Below are 14,700 nucleotides of genomic sequence, written 5' to 3'. Positions count from 1 at the left end.
ATTTAATTTATTCATCATCTAATCCAATATTGCCCCATGAGGAATGTAGGAGTCTGGAGCTAGGCAAGTTGGTCCTAACATTTATGATGAGAGTGACCAGTCTCACTCATCCCTGAGTGGCATTACGAGGGCAATAAACCCCAAAACTGGTGCAATTTTATGTTAGACTAACACCGTTTCATTTAATCTATACTTGTGTGCAAGTGATTGGATATAAAATTTTATTTTATCTTTAATTAGTATCTGATGTGCATGTTTGCAACCAATAACAGTTCATTTAAGATTGACCTCAGTGATCCAGGACTAGACACTTCATTGTACAGTATTGTACATAGTACAGTTGCGGACATATCAAACAGAAACACCTCTTCCACCAGCGAGGTAATGTAATACTCTCCGCATCTGATAACACTGATACGTATGAAACTTCACCAGGATGAACCAAACTCGGTGATCATTGTTACTCTGCGTAGTTATTGGTTGTATATAAACAACGTCCCACCTGACAGTATACTGAAAATAAGTAACTTTTTGTGAATATGGTAAAATAATTTCACACCATACATATTTGTATTTTATTCACATGAAACACACAGGTTTTGTAAGTGTGACCTTCGACAAACATTATGATCCATACAACATTTACCTGTGGCCAGCATGTAAACCATTATAACATTATCTGCATTTCATCACCTATCATAATCACAGACTTTCCATGACCCCTCTCCTCCCTGACCGTGAACGTGGAACTACAAGACCTCTTTAATCGACGCAGTTTCATATGAGATGATGCCACAGGAGGAGGCAGGGTGGGGCAATTGGAGACAGGAGGAGGGTGGTGGATGAAGAGGGGACAGTAGTGGTATGGCTGATGGGAGGGGGGCTCTACAGGAGATGAGTGATTGGGTAGGGGAGAGTAGACTGTAGCAGGAAGCTAGGATGGGATGGATAAATGATACACTGGTGGCATGGTTCCAAATCACCTATAGTTTAATATTGAATATGGAATTTGATAGTCATGCCGTTAAACATTATGCAGACTTTGGCATGTTAGGTAATCTACCAGCATGTTATATCTTCTATAGGACGATCTACTCCCCACGGGATGGCACATCACACAAACCCTGCATTATTAGTGTATGGTAACAACTGTGTCATCACTTGGTGATATATGAAACGCCCCTTGAATGTTTGCCTGATGTCACGCCTGTTGACATTGTGTTTGTGAGCTGTTCTTGTAGCGTTTACTTAGTAACATCATGGGTGACAATTGTAATAATGAAAGCAGAAGAGAGGGAGGGAGAAATTTTCTCTTGCCACAATAAGTAATAGTTAACTGTAGTGATTTGTGCCTATGGTTCTTGTTAATATCTGTATGGCACCAATGTAAACGAAAACGTGATTTACTAGGAGGGGAGGATGGACTGAGTTCAAGAACACAGGTGGCAATACTGTACTGGGGTAGGTTAAAAGGTGGGTAGAAAGATGCCTTATCGGCTGTATTGCATGATCTTTATGTCGAATTACTGGAAACCCTATACTGCGAGGGTATGAAAGATGTGTAACTGTCAAGCAATCTAATTCACAACCTCAGTATCCAGTTCACTGTCTGCCCCTCCCTCCTCGTGACAACTGCATGCACTCAGACGTGAATGCTGACGGGGAAGGGAGATGGCCATAATGACTACTACACCATGAACCCTGGTTCACATGTTTATACAGTACATCATTGACAGTGGTTCACCTGTCCTCTTTAATGGATTGCAACATGCACCGTCACTCAGCCAGGACAACAGCTTTGTGTCTGAACACTACTGAGATGTATGGCTCAGTAGTTGTGCTCAGTGAACATGGCAGTGGACAATTGTCCTCTTATTTATCTTTATTCTGCCAATTTCATACAGTGTGAACAGTACTCGATTGTTTAGAATAATAAAACACACTGCAGATAAAGTGTGTGTTTGCATTTAATCCAAGTGATTTCTGTAACTAACGGTATAGTTGATGTAATATGCACATGTGCAGACTGGATAACTGCGGATGTTACAACCTAGTTCCACCATTATTGGCTCGAGGATTTGTGGAGGAATGCCATGGGCATATGATAGTTGCTCAGTAGCCAAACACAGCATAGAGAAAAAGATAACATAAAATTAGGTTAAGTAAATCCACCTTTATTTTACATTGGTGCCATACAGATATCAGTGAGAATCATAGGGACCATCATTACTGTCAGACTGTATTTATTGGTAAGAAAGGAAAGAGACATATAGGTCTGTCCCTACTCTGTTTGCGATATCAGTCGTCATCCATGATGATACTGCGAGCTACAAGAGTAATTCCCAGTCACTATGACAACAGCTGTAACATTTGACAAACTGCAGGGACGTGTCATATATTTGCACATTAGCAAATAGTCACCATACTCATAATGCAGGGGGGTACTGAGCCATCCAATGGAAAGTGTGTCGTGAACTGTTACAAACCATAATGGTCAATTACAACATGTGGCAACGTCAGCTTAACGTTTCATGGTCAGACTAGAGTTCCATGTTCTCCATGAACCAGTAATTTGGCCCAGTCATCACTTTGAAATCTATCCCTCCCATTGAGCTCCTGTTGTCTACCAAAGTCCACAGTCCCCTTCCCCATCACCCCTCTCCTCTAGCCTGCAGTTCGACCACTATTGTCCCCTTCCTCACCCACCTTCCTCCTCCTGTCTCCTAGGTCCTCCACCCCCACCCTGCCACCTCCTATATGTGGTGAACTTGCTTCAATTTTAGAGGTTTACCAGTGTCGGGTTCACAGTAAGGAGGATGGGCATCATGATAATTCACTGTTCAATAATAGTTGTGGGAAAGCTGTTACCCATGACTTGTCTGATTAATTGCTAACTGTTGCATGGTTCATGACTCAAAACTAAACCACTCATGAAATCAGTTTCATTCATAGTAACTACCATTATGTGGAGGGTGTAATGTGTGACAATTTTAGAAAACTTACCATAATCATGACATGCTATTATCAGTATATTTTTTGGCAGAACATTGCATATATATTATATTACCACCAGTAACTGCACACAGCAGCAATGATCACCGTGTTTGGTTCGTCCTAGTGACTGAACGAAACCTGGTGAAGTTTCATATGAATCAGTTTACCAGATGCAGAAAGCATTACACCACCTTGCTGGCGGATGGGATATTTCTGATTGACATGTCCGCACCTGTACCTAAGCAACAATTTTACTGTAATTACGGAGGTGCAGTGACTGTTATAATGATTGTATGGAACTAAGAAAATATTCTTCCTTTGTAAAGTACAGTATAATATTGTTGCAAATTTATTTTAACAGGCATACAGAAGAAATGGACAAGCCAACTCGTACACAAGAAAAAGTTTTAGCCAAGATGGAGGGCCTCAGGAAAAAGCAGTCTTGCTCTCTAGGGGAGTTAAGCAAACTACGAAAGATGGTAGACAAGCAGCACAGAGTTCTTACTGCAGAGCAGCGACAACAGAGACGCAATGAACGTAAAGCTGGTAATTTGAAAGCTGGCAAAGCAAAAAGAGTCAGCATTGATAACAAGGTAAGGCTTGGTACAGTATACTGTAGTTGTTCAAAGACATTCCTGTTGTGTATATTATTAGGATTTTAAAGCCAAGCTCCAGATGCTAATATTGCTAATGACACAGTAAAGGATTTAATGATGAGTGGATGAAGTATATGCTGTCCAGTTGCCTATAATAAAAAATTTCTGTCTTAGAGTGGATACAGAACGGGGTTTCAATTGAAATAAGACTGAATACTGTATATACTAGTGAAGACATAAAGGAGGTAAATGACCTAAGAAGAAAAATAAATGCAAATTACTCTGAAAATGGGAAGTTATTTTGGAAAGAGGGATGGAAATGTAGAAGTGACAGTGGAAAGAAATGTGAAAGTATGAAGGATGTAAGTGGTAGATTATTAACCCATGGGGATAAAGTAAGGACCAGATGGAAATAATATTTTGAAAGTCTGATGAATGGGAATGGAGAGATTAGAGCAGCTGTAACCAGTGTTGGGAGAGGTAAGAGCTTCCTGAACTTCTTCCAACCACTCCTCACTCTAGCCACAGAACTAGCTCTAGCCCCACCTCCATCACACAGCATGTCTCCCAAATAACAAAACTCTAACACACATGCAAGAGACTCACCAGCAAATTCAGTCCTTTCACACCTGACAGTCTCCACATGCCCTCCCCAACACACCGCACTCATAAAGTCAGCAGTATCTTGCAGTCTACCTCCAGTACCACTACATCACTTATGCACCCACTTAGGACAAACACTGCACAGTATGAAATCACTTCCCACGCCCTTGTGGCAGATCGCACATGGCCACTTTCCTTCCTCTTTGACAGTACAGTACTACCACCAGCCCTAGATACCATCAGTTTTGTTTTATCTGCATTTAGTCATAAGTCCTTGAGCCCCATACCGTCTCTCCACATCCTGACTCTTTCCTCATCCAACCTTTCATTCTCTGCAGTCAACACGAAATCATCAACATAGAACATCTCCCGCGGGAGTCCATTTCTGAGGTCACGGGAGAGGGCTTCCAGTACCATGATAAATAACAAGGGACTCAAGACTGACCCCGTGATGCACCCCCGACATTCACGAAAAACTGTTCACTCAGATCTCCAGTTACCCTTACCTGGGTGCAAGCACCCACATACATAGCAATAACCACGCTAATCAGCCACTTCTCAGTCCAAAGCTTTCTCATTACCTACTTCACCACCTCTCCAGGGACTCTGTGAAATGCCTTCTCCAAATCAACAAAAACAAAGTACAGTTCACTTTTCGTTCCTATATAGTTTTCCTGAATCTGTCCAACAGTGAATATGGCATCAGTGGTCCCTGTGCGTGGCATAAACTCAAACTGCATCTTGTCAATATTCACTCTGTCTCTAATCATGCTTTCTTGAACTCTCTCCATTACCTTCATTATCTGGTCCAAAAGCGTTATGCTTCTATAACTTCCTCTTCCCAGGGCATCACCCTTCCCCTTGTGCACATTTACAATTGCACGTTTCAGCCAGTCATCTGGGACAGCACACTCGTATAAAATCATATCCATCGAATCAGTGACTAATCCCACTCCTATATCGCCTGAGGCTTTCAACATTTAAGCAGTCAACCCAGACACACCTGCTGCCTTCCCCACCTGCATCCTGTTTATTGCCTTGTTGTAAGTCTGTATTTTAAGTAACATATTTTACATGGCTATTTCGGGACAAAACCAGAAAGATATTATATCTCCTCTTTTCAGGCATTTCCTGTAGATGCATCACTCCTACATTCAGCTTTACAAGAACTTGAGGCTCTTGCAGAAGATTCACCCAGTGAAGGTGCATCAGTAGCCACCCAGGGCTTTGATGCTCGCTTTGTTTGTGATCTGACCTATCCTGATGGCTCAGAAGTGGCACCAGGGGCAGAGTTCATAAAGACATGGAAAGTAGCCAATTCTGGAATAAGGACATGGAATGATAAGGTTAGATTTGTTGTTCTCAGCATAGGTAGTCCTCATGGTAAGGCTGTGACATGCTCCAAAGTATCACAACATATATATATATATATATATATATATATATATATATATATATATATATATGTCTGTGTGTGTGTATGTATGCCTATATATATATATATATATATATATATATATATATATATGTCTGTATGTCTGTGTGTCTGTGTGTCTGTCTGTCTCTATATGTATATATATATATATATATATATATATATATATATATATATATATATACTGTATATATATATATATATATATATATATATGTGTGTGTGTGTGTGTGTATGTGTGTAAACCCATACATATATATATATATATATATATATATATATGTATATATATTATAAAATTACTCGATGTAGTGCTGCTTTCGGTGTCTGCCTTTTCCTCCCTTCCTTCCTTCCTCTTCTGTGCTTCTTTCATTTATTCTTTCCTCTTCCTTCTGCATGTGGGTGACTACACTGAGTGACAAGCCAAATGGTTTCCTGTACACCAGGAAACCATTTACTATGCTGGGTGGTAACCATATAACCAAATTATGGCCCCTGGTGGTTCAGTGAGTACAGTAATCCCTCAGTTATCTGACATAATAGAGCCAAAGGCCTGTCCGGGTATTGGCATTGTCCGGAAAATGGACAATATACCCGTACTATGCCCAACCTCCAAGCTATACCTAACCTGTTTGTACAGTGCCTGAGCTTAGTTTGGCAGTGTTTTTTGGTCATTCAGGCATATTGAGACATCAAAACACACATAAGAATATCCAAAGTAATGCTAAACACCAAGAAAACCATGAAAAAAAAAAAAAAAAAAATCTATCTATTGCCAGACGCCTCAATCCCGTTTGGGGTGGCCACAAACAAATCGCCTCCAAGTCGCCCTATCCCCCGCCATTTCACTGCCTTACTCCCAACTCACACCCTCCTCTCTCATATACCTCTCCACCCCATCCTTCCATCTCATCCTCGGCCTCCCCCTTCCTCTCCCCCCCCCTCCGCCTCACTCACATACACTCTCTTCGTCAGTTTTTCACCCTCCATCCTCTCCACATGGCCAAACCACCTCAGTGTGTTCCTCATAACGCTTCCTATCACATGCACATCCACACCACAACGCTTCTTTATATCCTCATTCGTCAGTCTGTCTCACCATGTGACTCCACAGGCTCCTCTTAAATAACTCATTTCCACTGTTCTCACTCTTGACTTGTGTCCTTCCAACAACGTCCAAGCTTCACTTCCATACGTTAGAGTTGGTATCACAATACTGTCATGTGGTAACTTTTTCACATCCATGCTCACTTCCCTGTTTCTTATCACTGCTTTCAAAGAACCAGCAACCTTTCTTCCCTGCTGTACCCTTTCAAGCACTTCACCCTCCAAACCTCCATCCTTACTCATCACACTACCCAAGTACTTAAACGTACTCACATTTTCCAATTCCTCACCATCTAACCTCGGTGTACATTCACTGACTTCACCTCTCTCAAAGACCATCACTTTACTCTTCCCTACATTCACCTTTAGATTCCGTTTCTTACACACTCTCCCAAACTCATCCACCAAGCCTTGCAGAAAACCAAAAACACCCTACCTATACACTACTGTATGTACAGTACCCCTCCTAGTTTTGGCACTGTTTTCAGTTCAGTCTGCCATGTCTAGACATCAAAACACACATAGGAATATACAAGTAATGCTAAAATGAAAACCATGAAAAAAATGTTGTAAACGAAGAGACATCCTACCTATACACTACTGTAAGTACAATACCCCTCCTAATTTTGGCACTGTTTTCAGGTCAGTCTGCCATATTTAGACATCAAAACACACATAGGAATATCCAAAGTAATGCCAAACACCAAGAAAACCAAGAAAAAAAAATTGAAAAACCAAAAAACACCCAACCTATACACTATTGTATGTACAGTACCCCTCCTAATTTTGGCACTGTTTTCAGGTCAATCTGCCATATTTAGACATCAGAACACACATAGGATGATCCATATTAATGCAAAACACCAAGGAAACAATGCATAAACAACAAGCATCCACAAAAAACCTCAGGACGGTTGGAAAATCAGTCATCTGACACCAATGATAACTGCTGCTGGGCCACAAAAATATCCCATGGCCAAATATGCTACTGGAAATTAGTTAAATTGGTATAAATGTTATATCATCATCTTTGCTGGTGTTTATATTACTAGTAGAGTTGCAATTTAAGACAAAAAGAAACAATGATCTTACGATAACACGGGCATTTAATATATCCCATAATTACTTGATAACAGTAATTTCACTCAGTTGCGTGAGAGAAACTGTGTGGGAAGTGTGTGCGCTTAGGTACTGGATTTCCAGATGACTGCATTTGTTTACAACTCTTGTGTAATGCTTTTGTCGGTCGCTGATTAGCTTCCTCAGCCCGACCCAACCCGGCCCACGTGACCCATGTCCCATACCACCTTGCACACTTGCCTCTGTGTTGTGTGGATCGTCACTGTGATGAGAAATGTTTATATGCTTATTTCCTTTCTCCTTATTTCCTCTCAGAACTCTGAGCACGTGGTTCCAAACTAACTTTAGTTATGCCTGAGCACCCTGAAAGTGCTATGAACACAAGAAAAGCATTTATTCAAAAGGAAAATGTAACACTGTTGGACGAAGTGGCATGTGGTGTGGGAGGTTAAATGCAAACGATCGGACAGGTAAAATGAGTTGGGTGTGTTTACGATGTGGATAGTTTCTTTGTTGGGGAGGGGGGAAGTTGATGATGTAGGAGCAGTAAAATTCATGTTTTCACCTTTGGTGCAACATGGGGGGAGGAGGAAAGAGCTTTGTGCCCAACCTTTGTTATAAACCGACAGTCTTTGGTCAAGAGAATTCTGCTCTTATGGTATGTGAAGACACTAACATGTTGACGTAAATAGGTAAGATAATTATGTGAGTTCAGTTCTTGTGAATTATTGTGTACTGTCATACAAATTATACTTCTTGGCTGACTTGTTTATTATTCACGAATACTGCAGTCGTGTGTATCTGAGAAGTGAGAAGTATGCAATCACTCCATGCTAACGACGTCAGTATATATATTTTTTTCTTTTATTTTTGATGACTAATGCCCCCCCCCCGCCGCCGCCGCCGCCGAAAATGATTCTTGGCGAAATGTGCCTGATGCTGGTCAGCTGTTATTCTGTTATTCATGTGCTGATTAGGTCAGAAATTTTTGCTTGAATAGTAATGAGAACTTTCAAGAGGCTTAGTGGCAGTCCTTGGTGGGGAGTATTAGGGGGCAAAACTAGTTGGTTAGGTTAGGTTGAAATGCACTGATGTGTCAAGTCGGTGAGATCGTATATACCGTACACACACGTCTTGGGTGTCTTACGGCAGACGTATTTGTAATAACCTATCTTTAAAAATATTTTTGATGAAAAATCTGGGGCTCCTAGAACCTAACCCCCTATTTTACATGTAAATACACATGACATTTTAGTGCAAAATTGATCTTGCATGAGGTTCGGCATAACCTATCTCGTGTTGTATGAAGACTGTACTGTATATACCTTTGGTACTGATACAGTAAATTTGTAGGAACTATCATGTCAGTTTCATAGGTAACATGGGAATTATATTAGTTACGTAATGTACTGTGCTGTGGGATTGATAGTAAAAAGCAACATAGGCTAATAAAAAGGAAATTTAATTTACGGTGAGAACTTGATGTAATATTGTGTACATCTGGTGGTAAGTTTGAATCTCCAAGAGGGGTTTATGGCCTTAGTGTTGAAACTGAGGGCAGGGGTTACCCTTCCTGTGCCCTGCTTGAAGTGGAAGCTCACACCTTCAATGTAAGCGATAATCTTGAAAGTGTAAGAGTGCACCCCTTTGTGTAGGTAGGCCCAGCAAACAGTTGGTAGCCCTAATTAATTTTAAGATTTCCATCCATCCATCCAACATCCAGTCCTACATTGACCCATGAGGAGCATAGGAGACCAGGACTAGGCAAGTTGGCCCTGACATTTAAGATGAGAGTGACCAGCCTTACTCATCCATGAGTGGCATTACGTTGGCAATATCCCCAACCACCCCTTGGAGCACTGCAGTTACCCACTAAACCCACTAAACCACCAGGTGCCATAATCTGGGTATATGGTTACCATCCAGCATAGTAAATGGTTTTCTGGTGTATAGGAAACCATTTGGTGTGTCACTTAGTGTAAAGTCACCCATAGGCAGAAGGACCAGGAGAGAATGAAGGAAAGAAAGACAGAAGAGGAAGGAAGGAAGGAAAAGTGGGAGGTGAGGAAAGGGCATACACCCGAGAGCAGCACTACATCGAGTGAGTGGATGATGAATGCCCCCGCCTACCACATTAAAATCTAAAGATAAAAGAAAAAAACACATAGGACAGTTTATGAGATTCATGTACAATATAATCTCTTAATGTTAGCAATTCTTACCTATTTTATTATTAAAGACTGGCATTTGTTCTCGAATACTGTGAATAAGAGTATGCATACAGGCTTTGGAGAACCTGTACTGTAGGAAAATTTCAGTGTCCAACATAGCTTCAAAGAGGTTCATGCAGTTAGTAATAACCCTGTGGATACGCCTTGGCTGGCCATACCGATTTTGACTATTTCTGCTCCAAATTGATGTTTTTGCCATCTTTCTCACCCAGAACCCCAAAATCCCACCAGTCCCTCAAGACACTTGGACAGGGGGGTTAATTTGAAAACCAATCATGAGCACCGAAATTGAAGGTCAGATTCGTTCAGATCACACCAGAATGCATCAGAGAAATATATTGCCAAGCCAGAACAATTTAGTGCTGACCTGTAAAGGTGTACTAAATGCAAACATAAGAGTTCGTAATTCACATTAATTGGCTGTGCAGGATTCATCTTTTCAGATAGTACTCAGCCTTTCTGTATTGTAGGAATCATTTCGTGAACTAATTATACTAATTATAAACATATCATGCATCATATCCAATAAATGGCTTGGTAGAAGTATTGAAAAATAAAATGGAAGTGGATACAGTAATTCATCTTCATTTTTGTTTCGTTGTAAATTAACCATCTCTGGAGAAGCAGTGAAGTCTTTTGAAATGATGAAAATATTAAACTTTTTTTTTTTTTTTTTTTAACGGTTTTATCATTAAATTAAAATTCCCATCACACACACCTTACAGTCCTTCAAATTCTGCATAGTTTTCTTTGCACAAGGCTACGATGATATGATGAATGGGTGCTGTGAGACTCCCTATGAATTCCAGTACTACACTGTGGTAATCCTCTTCTGTTCGCCGGGGAACACTCTCCCTTTCGTGCGTTAAGATTACCAGAAGGTACAGATAGGGCAAGGGGAACGCTTGCCCAGTGTTTAAGACTACGGCCCTTAGAGTTTGTCAGCCATTTAATACTATCAGAGACATAGACTGGTATCTATTTTTCAGTGTTCTGGAATACGGTAGCCTAAACCTCTGGGTTCCTGCATCATGGAAGGGATATATATATTTTTTAATTTATATATTTGTTTTGATGTTCATAAGATCATTTGACTAATTATTTAAAGGGGAAAATGCATGATGCAGCAAGTCCTCAAATGCAGAGACATGTTTTGGAAGCAAAGACAATTCATGTGATTGTGAAATGCAGTCACTATGTGAAATTTTAGTCGCATTCATCATCATCCGAACCTCCTTTCCCACCTTAGGGCAGGGTGAGGAGTAGCAACGTCCAGACAGGCTAAGTTTGCTCAATTCAGTGGGCCACGCTTCCATTCATTCCTCATTCAAGCCCAGAGAATCCTGGCTTCATCAGATAGGTCCCCCCCAGATTTCACCACGTTCTGTAGTTTCACATATACCTATCTGATAGAGTCAGTTTTAGTCAACTCAAAAAAATTATATTCATCCATCCATCATCCAATCCTATGTTGCCCCATGAGGAGTGTAGGAGCCTGGGGCTAGGCACGTTGGTTGTGGCATTTAAGATGAGAGTGACTTGCCTCGCACATCCTTGAGGGGCATTAGGTGAGCAATAAACCCCAACCACCCCTTTGATATAAACTTTCACCAGTTCAGTCCGATTGGAGCGCTGTAATTACCCACAAAACCACCAGGTGCCAAAATTTGGCTATAGGGTTACCACCCAGCATAGTAAATGGTTTCCTGGTGTACAGGAAACCATTTGGCTTGTCACACAGTGTAGAGTCACCCAAAGGCAGAAGGAAGAGGAAAGAATGAAGGAAAGAAAGACAGAAGAGGGAGCAAAAAGTCACCTGTAGGCAGAAGGACGAGGAAAGAATGAAGGAAAAAAAGACGGAAGAGGATGGAAGGAAGGAAGGATGGAGGAGAGGAAAGAGCAGACACCTGAGAGCAGCACTACATCGAGTGAGTGGATATGTGCCCATGTTGACACTCATGAATAGGTACCCACTGTACGCATTCAGATGATGATCTGAAAAAGGTATACAAGTTAAAAGAGGAAACAGGCATTTTAAATTAGAACAGAATGTTACTATTTATCAATGCTTTCAGACAACCCTGTGTAAGTGGACCCAGGTACGGTTCCGAGGCTCACCAGCTGGGTGGAAGTTGAAGCCAGCATGTAAGAAGGTAGTGTGCCCCCCTTTGGAACCTGGTCAGGAAGGAGACATATCCATCACATTCACTGCACCAAGTCAGTAATATTCCACGGTTTATTCTGACCTGTATATCTTTTATTGCTACCTCCTAGTATATGACCATTAGTAGAAGGTCACAAACAATTCCCAGCTAGCATTGTGTCTTGCCTGGCATATGCTTACCCATATGTCAGAAGAGTATACTTCTTTCTCATAACTGTGTGCCTCGTTGCATCAGAAAGATTTTCTTTTACACCATAACATCTTCCATTGCCACAGCAAGCAAAGAAGTGTCAGTGAAGTTTTGATGTGGTAATAAAAGTTTCGCTACTTAAAGCCATAGATTTGTGTATACAAAATGGTATTTTAAGTGAAATACAGTAGCTTTAAGTGACATATGCCATTTGTCCTTGATTCAGGTGTTCTTAGCACTTGGTAGGTGGGGACACCCACCATCCGCTCACTTAATGTAGTGCAGCCTTCAGATGTCTACATGGTGTGACAAGCCAAATGGTTTTCTGTAAACCAGGAGCCCTTTTACTACCTTAAGGAGTGACAATACAACCAGATGATGCCTATTGATTTAGCTTATTAAGTGTTCCAACAGGATTAAGCCTACTAGGGTTTATACTGTATATAAGGGATGGTCGGAGAGTATTATTCTATTGTTCACATAATGCCACACAGGGAATTATGAATAAGGTTGATCACCCTCACCATAAAAGTTGGAGATTAAGTAGCCTAACATCATTCTCCAACAGTACTGATGGGGCAAAAAAAGGATTTGGTGATAGAGAGATAGATAGCTATCCACAAACATTTTTTCTCAGTGTAATTGAGACTTGATAGTGAAGGAGTTAATGTAGGCTATATATGAGGCGCTCCGAGCCAGAGGGGTGACCGTGCATTTTGCTTGTTTTTGGTAATTTGTTATTAAACTTTGACATGGCTAATTAGATAATTGTAAAATTATACTTATGTGCATTTTATTGTTTAGCTTGAAAGTGCTAGCCAAGATGATTAAAATGGTGGGAAACATGACATGTTTAAAGTATATTACAGTTTGGTAATTAGATGTCAAAGCAAATAAGCAAAATGCACGGTCGCCCCTCTGGCCCAGAACACCTCTATATCTATATCTATCTATCTGTCTGTCTGTCTGTCTATCTATCTATCTATGTATGTATCTGTCTATCTATAATGACAGTTACAGTTCAGAATAGAGTCTGCTAAGTTGATTAGAATAATTCTATAGTAACAAAAATAAACAAAAAAGTTTTCACTGGATTCAAGGGGTTACAGTAATAGCATTCTTGTTAGGTCCCTTAACAGTTATATTAATTAACTGATATTTACCCATGATAAATTTCATAACAAGCATGGTGCAAAACCCTCATGCTGGTTCTCGGGCCCCATGAATGCAACAAAGACCCCACCTTACCTTCCTCACACCACCCTATCACACTACTCTGCACCCCCTCCAAAGTCGCTGAACGACTAGTATTACAAATAGTTACTTGTCACATCCCCCTAGCCCCATCACAACATGGTTTTAGGCCGCTGCACTCCACAAACACTCTTCTTAGAGACCTTGCACAAAGAGTTTTTGATGGCATCATTTCTGCTAGGGCACCACACTGAACACTTTGAGCCAAACTAGACATCAGCAAAGTTTTTGATGCCATCCCCCACCACAGCCTCACAAACAACATATTCAACATAAACATGCACAATAACACAAAAAGATGGCTGGCAAGCTATTAAGCAGGCAGATGTGCACGTTTAATATTTGCTGGCCAGTCATCTAACATCAGAACTTCACAAATGGCGTCCCCCAAGGATCTGTTTTGTCCCCTACACTCTTTAACCTATACGTGCACGACATACCCACACCCCATACTCCACAAATACACATAACATCCTATGCAGACGACATAACACTTACATGTACACACCAAAATGCAAACACAGCCACACATATCCTCCAGCCACACACATTCTCAGGACACTACTCGAATGGTTCACCACAAAAAGACTCACAGTAGCCCTAGCCAGATCTACAGTACAGTGACCCTTCTCACAAACTTAACAGCAGAACATCAGTCACATTCCACACCTCACCGTAAACAGCACTCCCTTACCACACACACACACACACACACACACACACACACACACACACACACACACACACACACACACACACACACACACATACAATCCTTGATGTAACATACAATATATGAATGTCATTTAATCAACACATCACAAACATTAATCCTCCAAAAGAGGGGCATTGGAATGATTTGACATTCGCTCACAACAGGCATAATCGGCAAGTGTGATATGGTGGGGGGTTTGTGGGGTGGTGCAGGGGGTGGGAGGCTGGGGGATAGGGTGCTGGTGGGGATTGGAGTGGAGGAAGGGGGTGGGGGATGGGGGTAGCAGTGGGGGTGGAGGGGTGGGGTTGGGGAGGTTTAGGGGTGTGGGGGT

General features: G+C 41.2%; 1 protein-coding gene across 1 annotated transcript in view; it reads left to right on the top strand.

The window, feature by feature from the left end:
- Positions 1-14,700, top strand: part of LOC145408002 (uncharacterized) — a 65,930-nt gene that overhangs the window by 24,550 nt on the left and 26,680 nt on the right. The window contains exons 8-10 of the mRNA XM_080278806.1: positions 3,356-3,587; positions 5,318-5,539; positions 12,122-12,263. Coding sequence (XP_080134932.1) covers positions 3,356-3,587; positions 5,318-5,539; positions 12,122-12,263 — 596 coding nt within the window. The remainder of the gene's footprint in view (positions 1-3,355; positions 3,588-5,317; positions 5,540-12,121; positions 12,264-14,700) is intronic.

Source organism: Coenobita brevimanus, chromosome 75 (genome assembly GCF_032717465.1).
Source record: "Coenobita brevimanus isolate Jiangsu-jjx chromosome 75, ASM3271746v2, whole genome shotgun sequence".
NCBI lineage: Eukaryota > Metazoa > Arthropoda > Malacostraca > Decapoda > Coenobitidae > Coenobita > Coenobita brevimanus.
The sequence above is the reverse complement of the archived record's forward strand: the minus strand, read 5'-3'. Positions and strand labels throughout refer to the sequence as shown.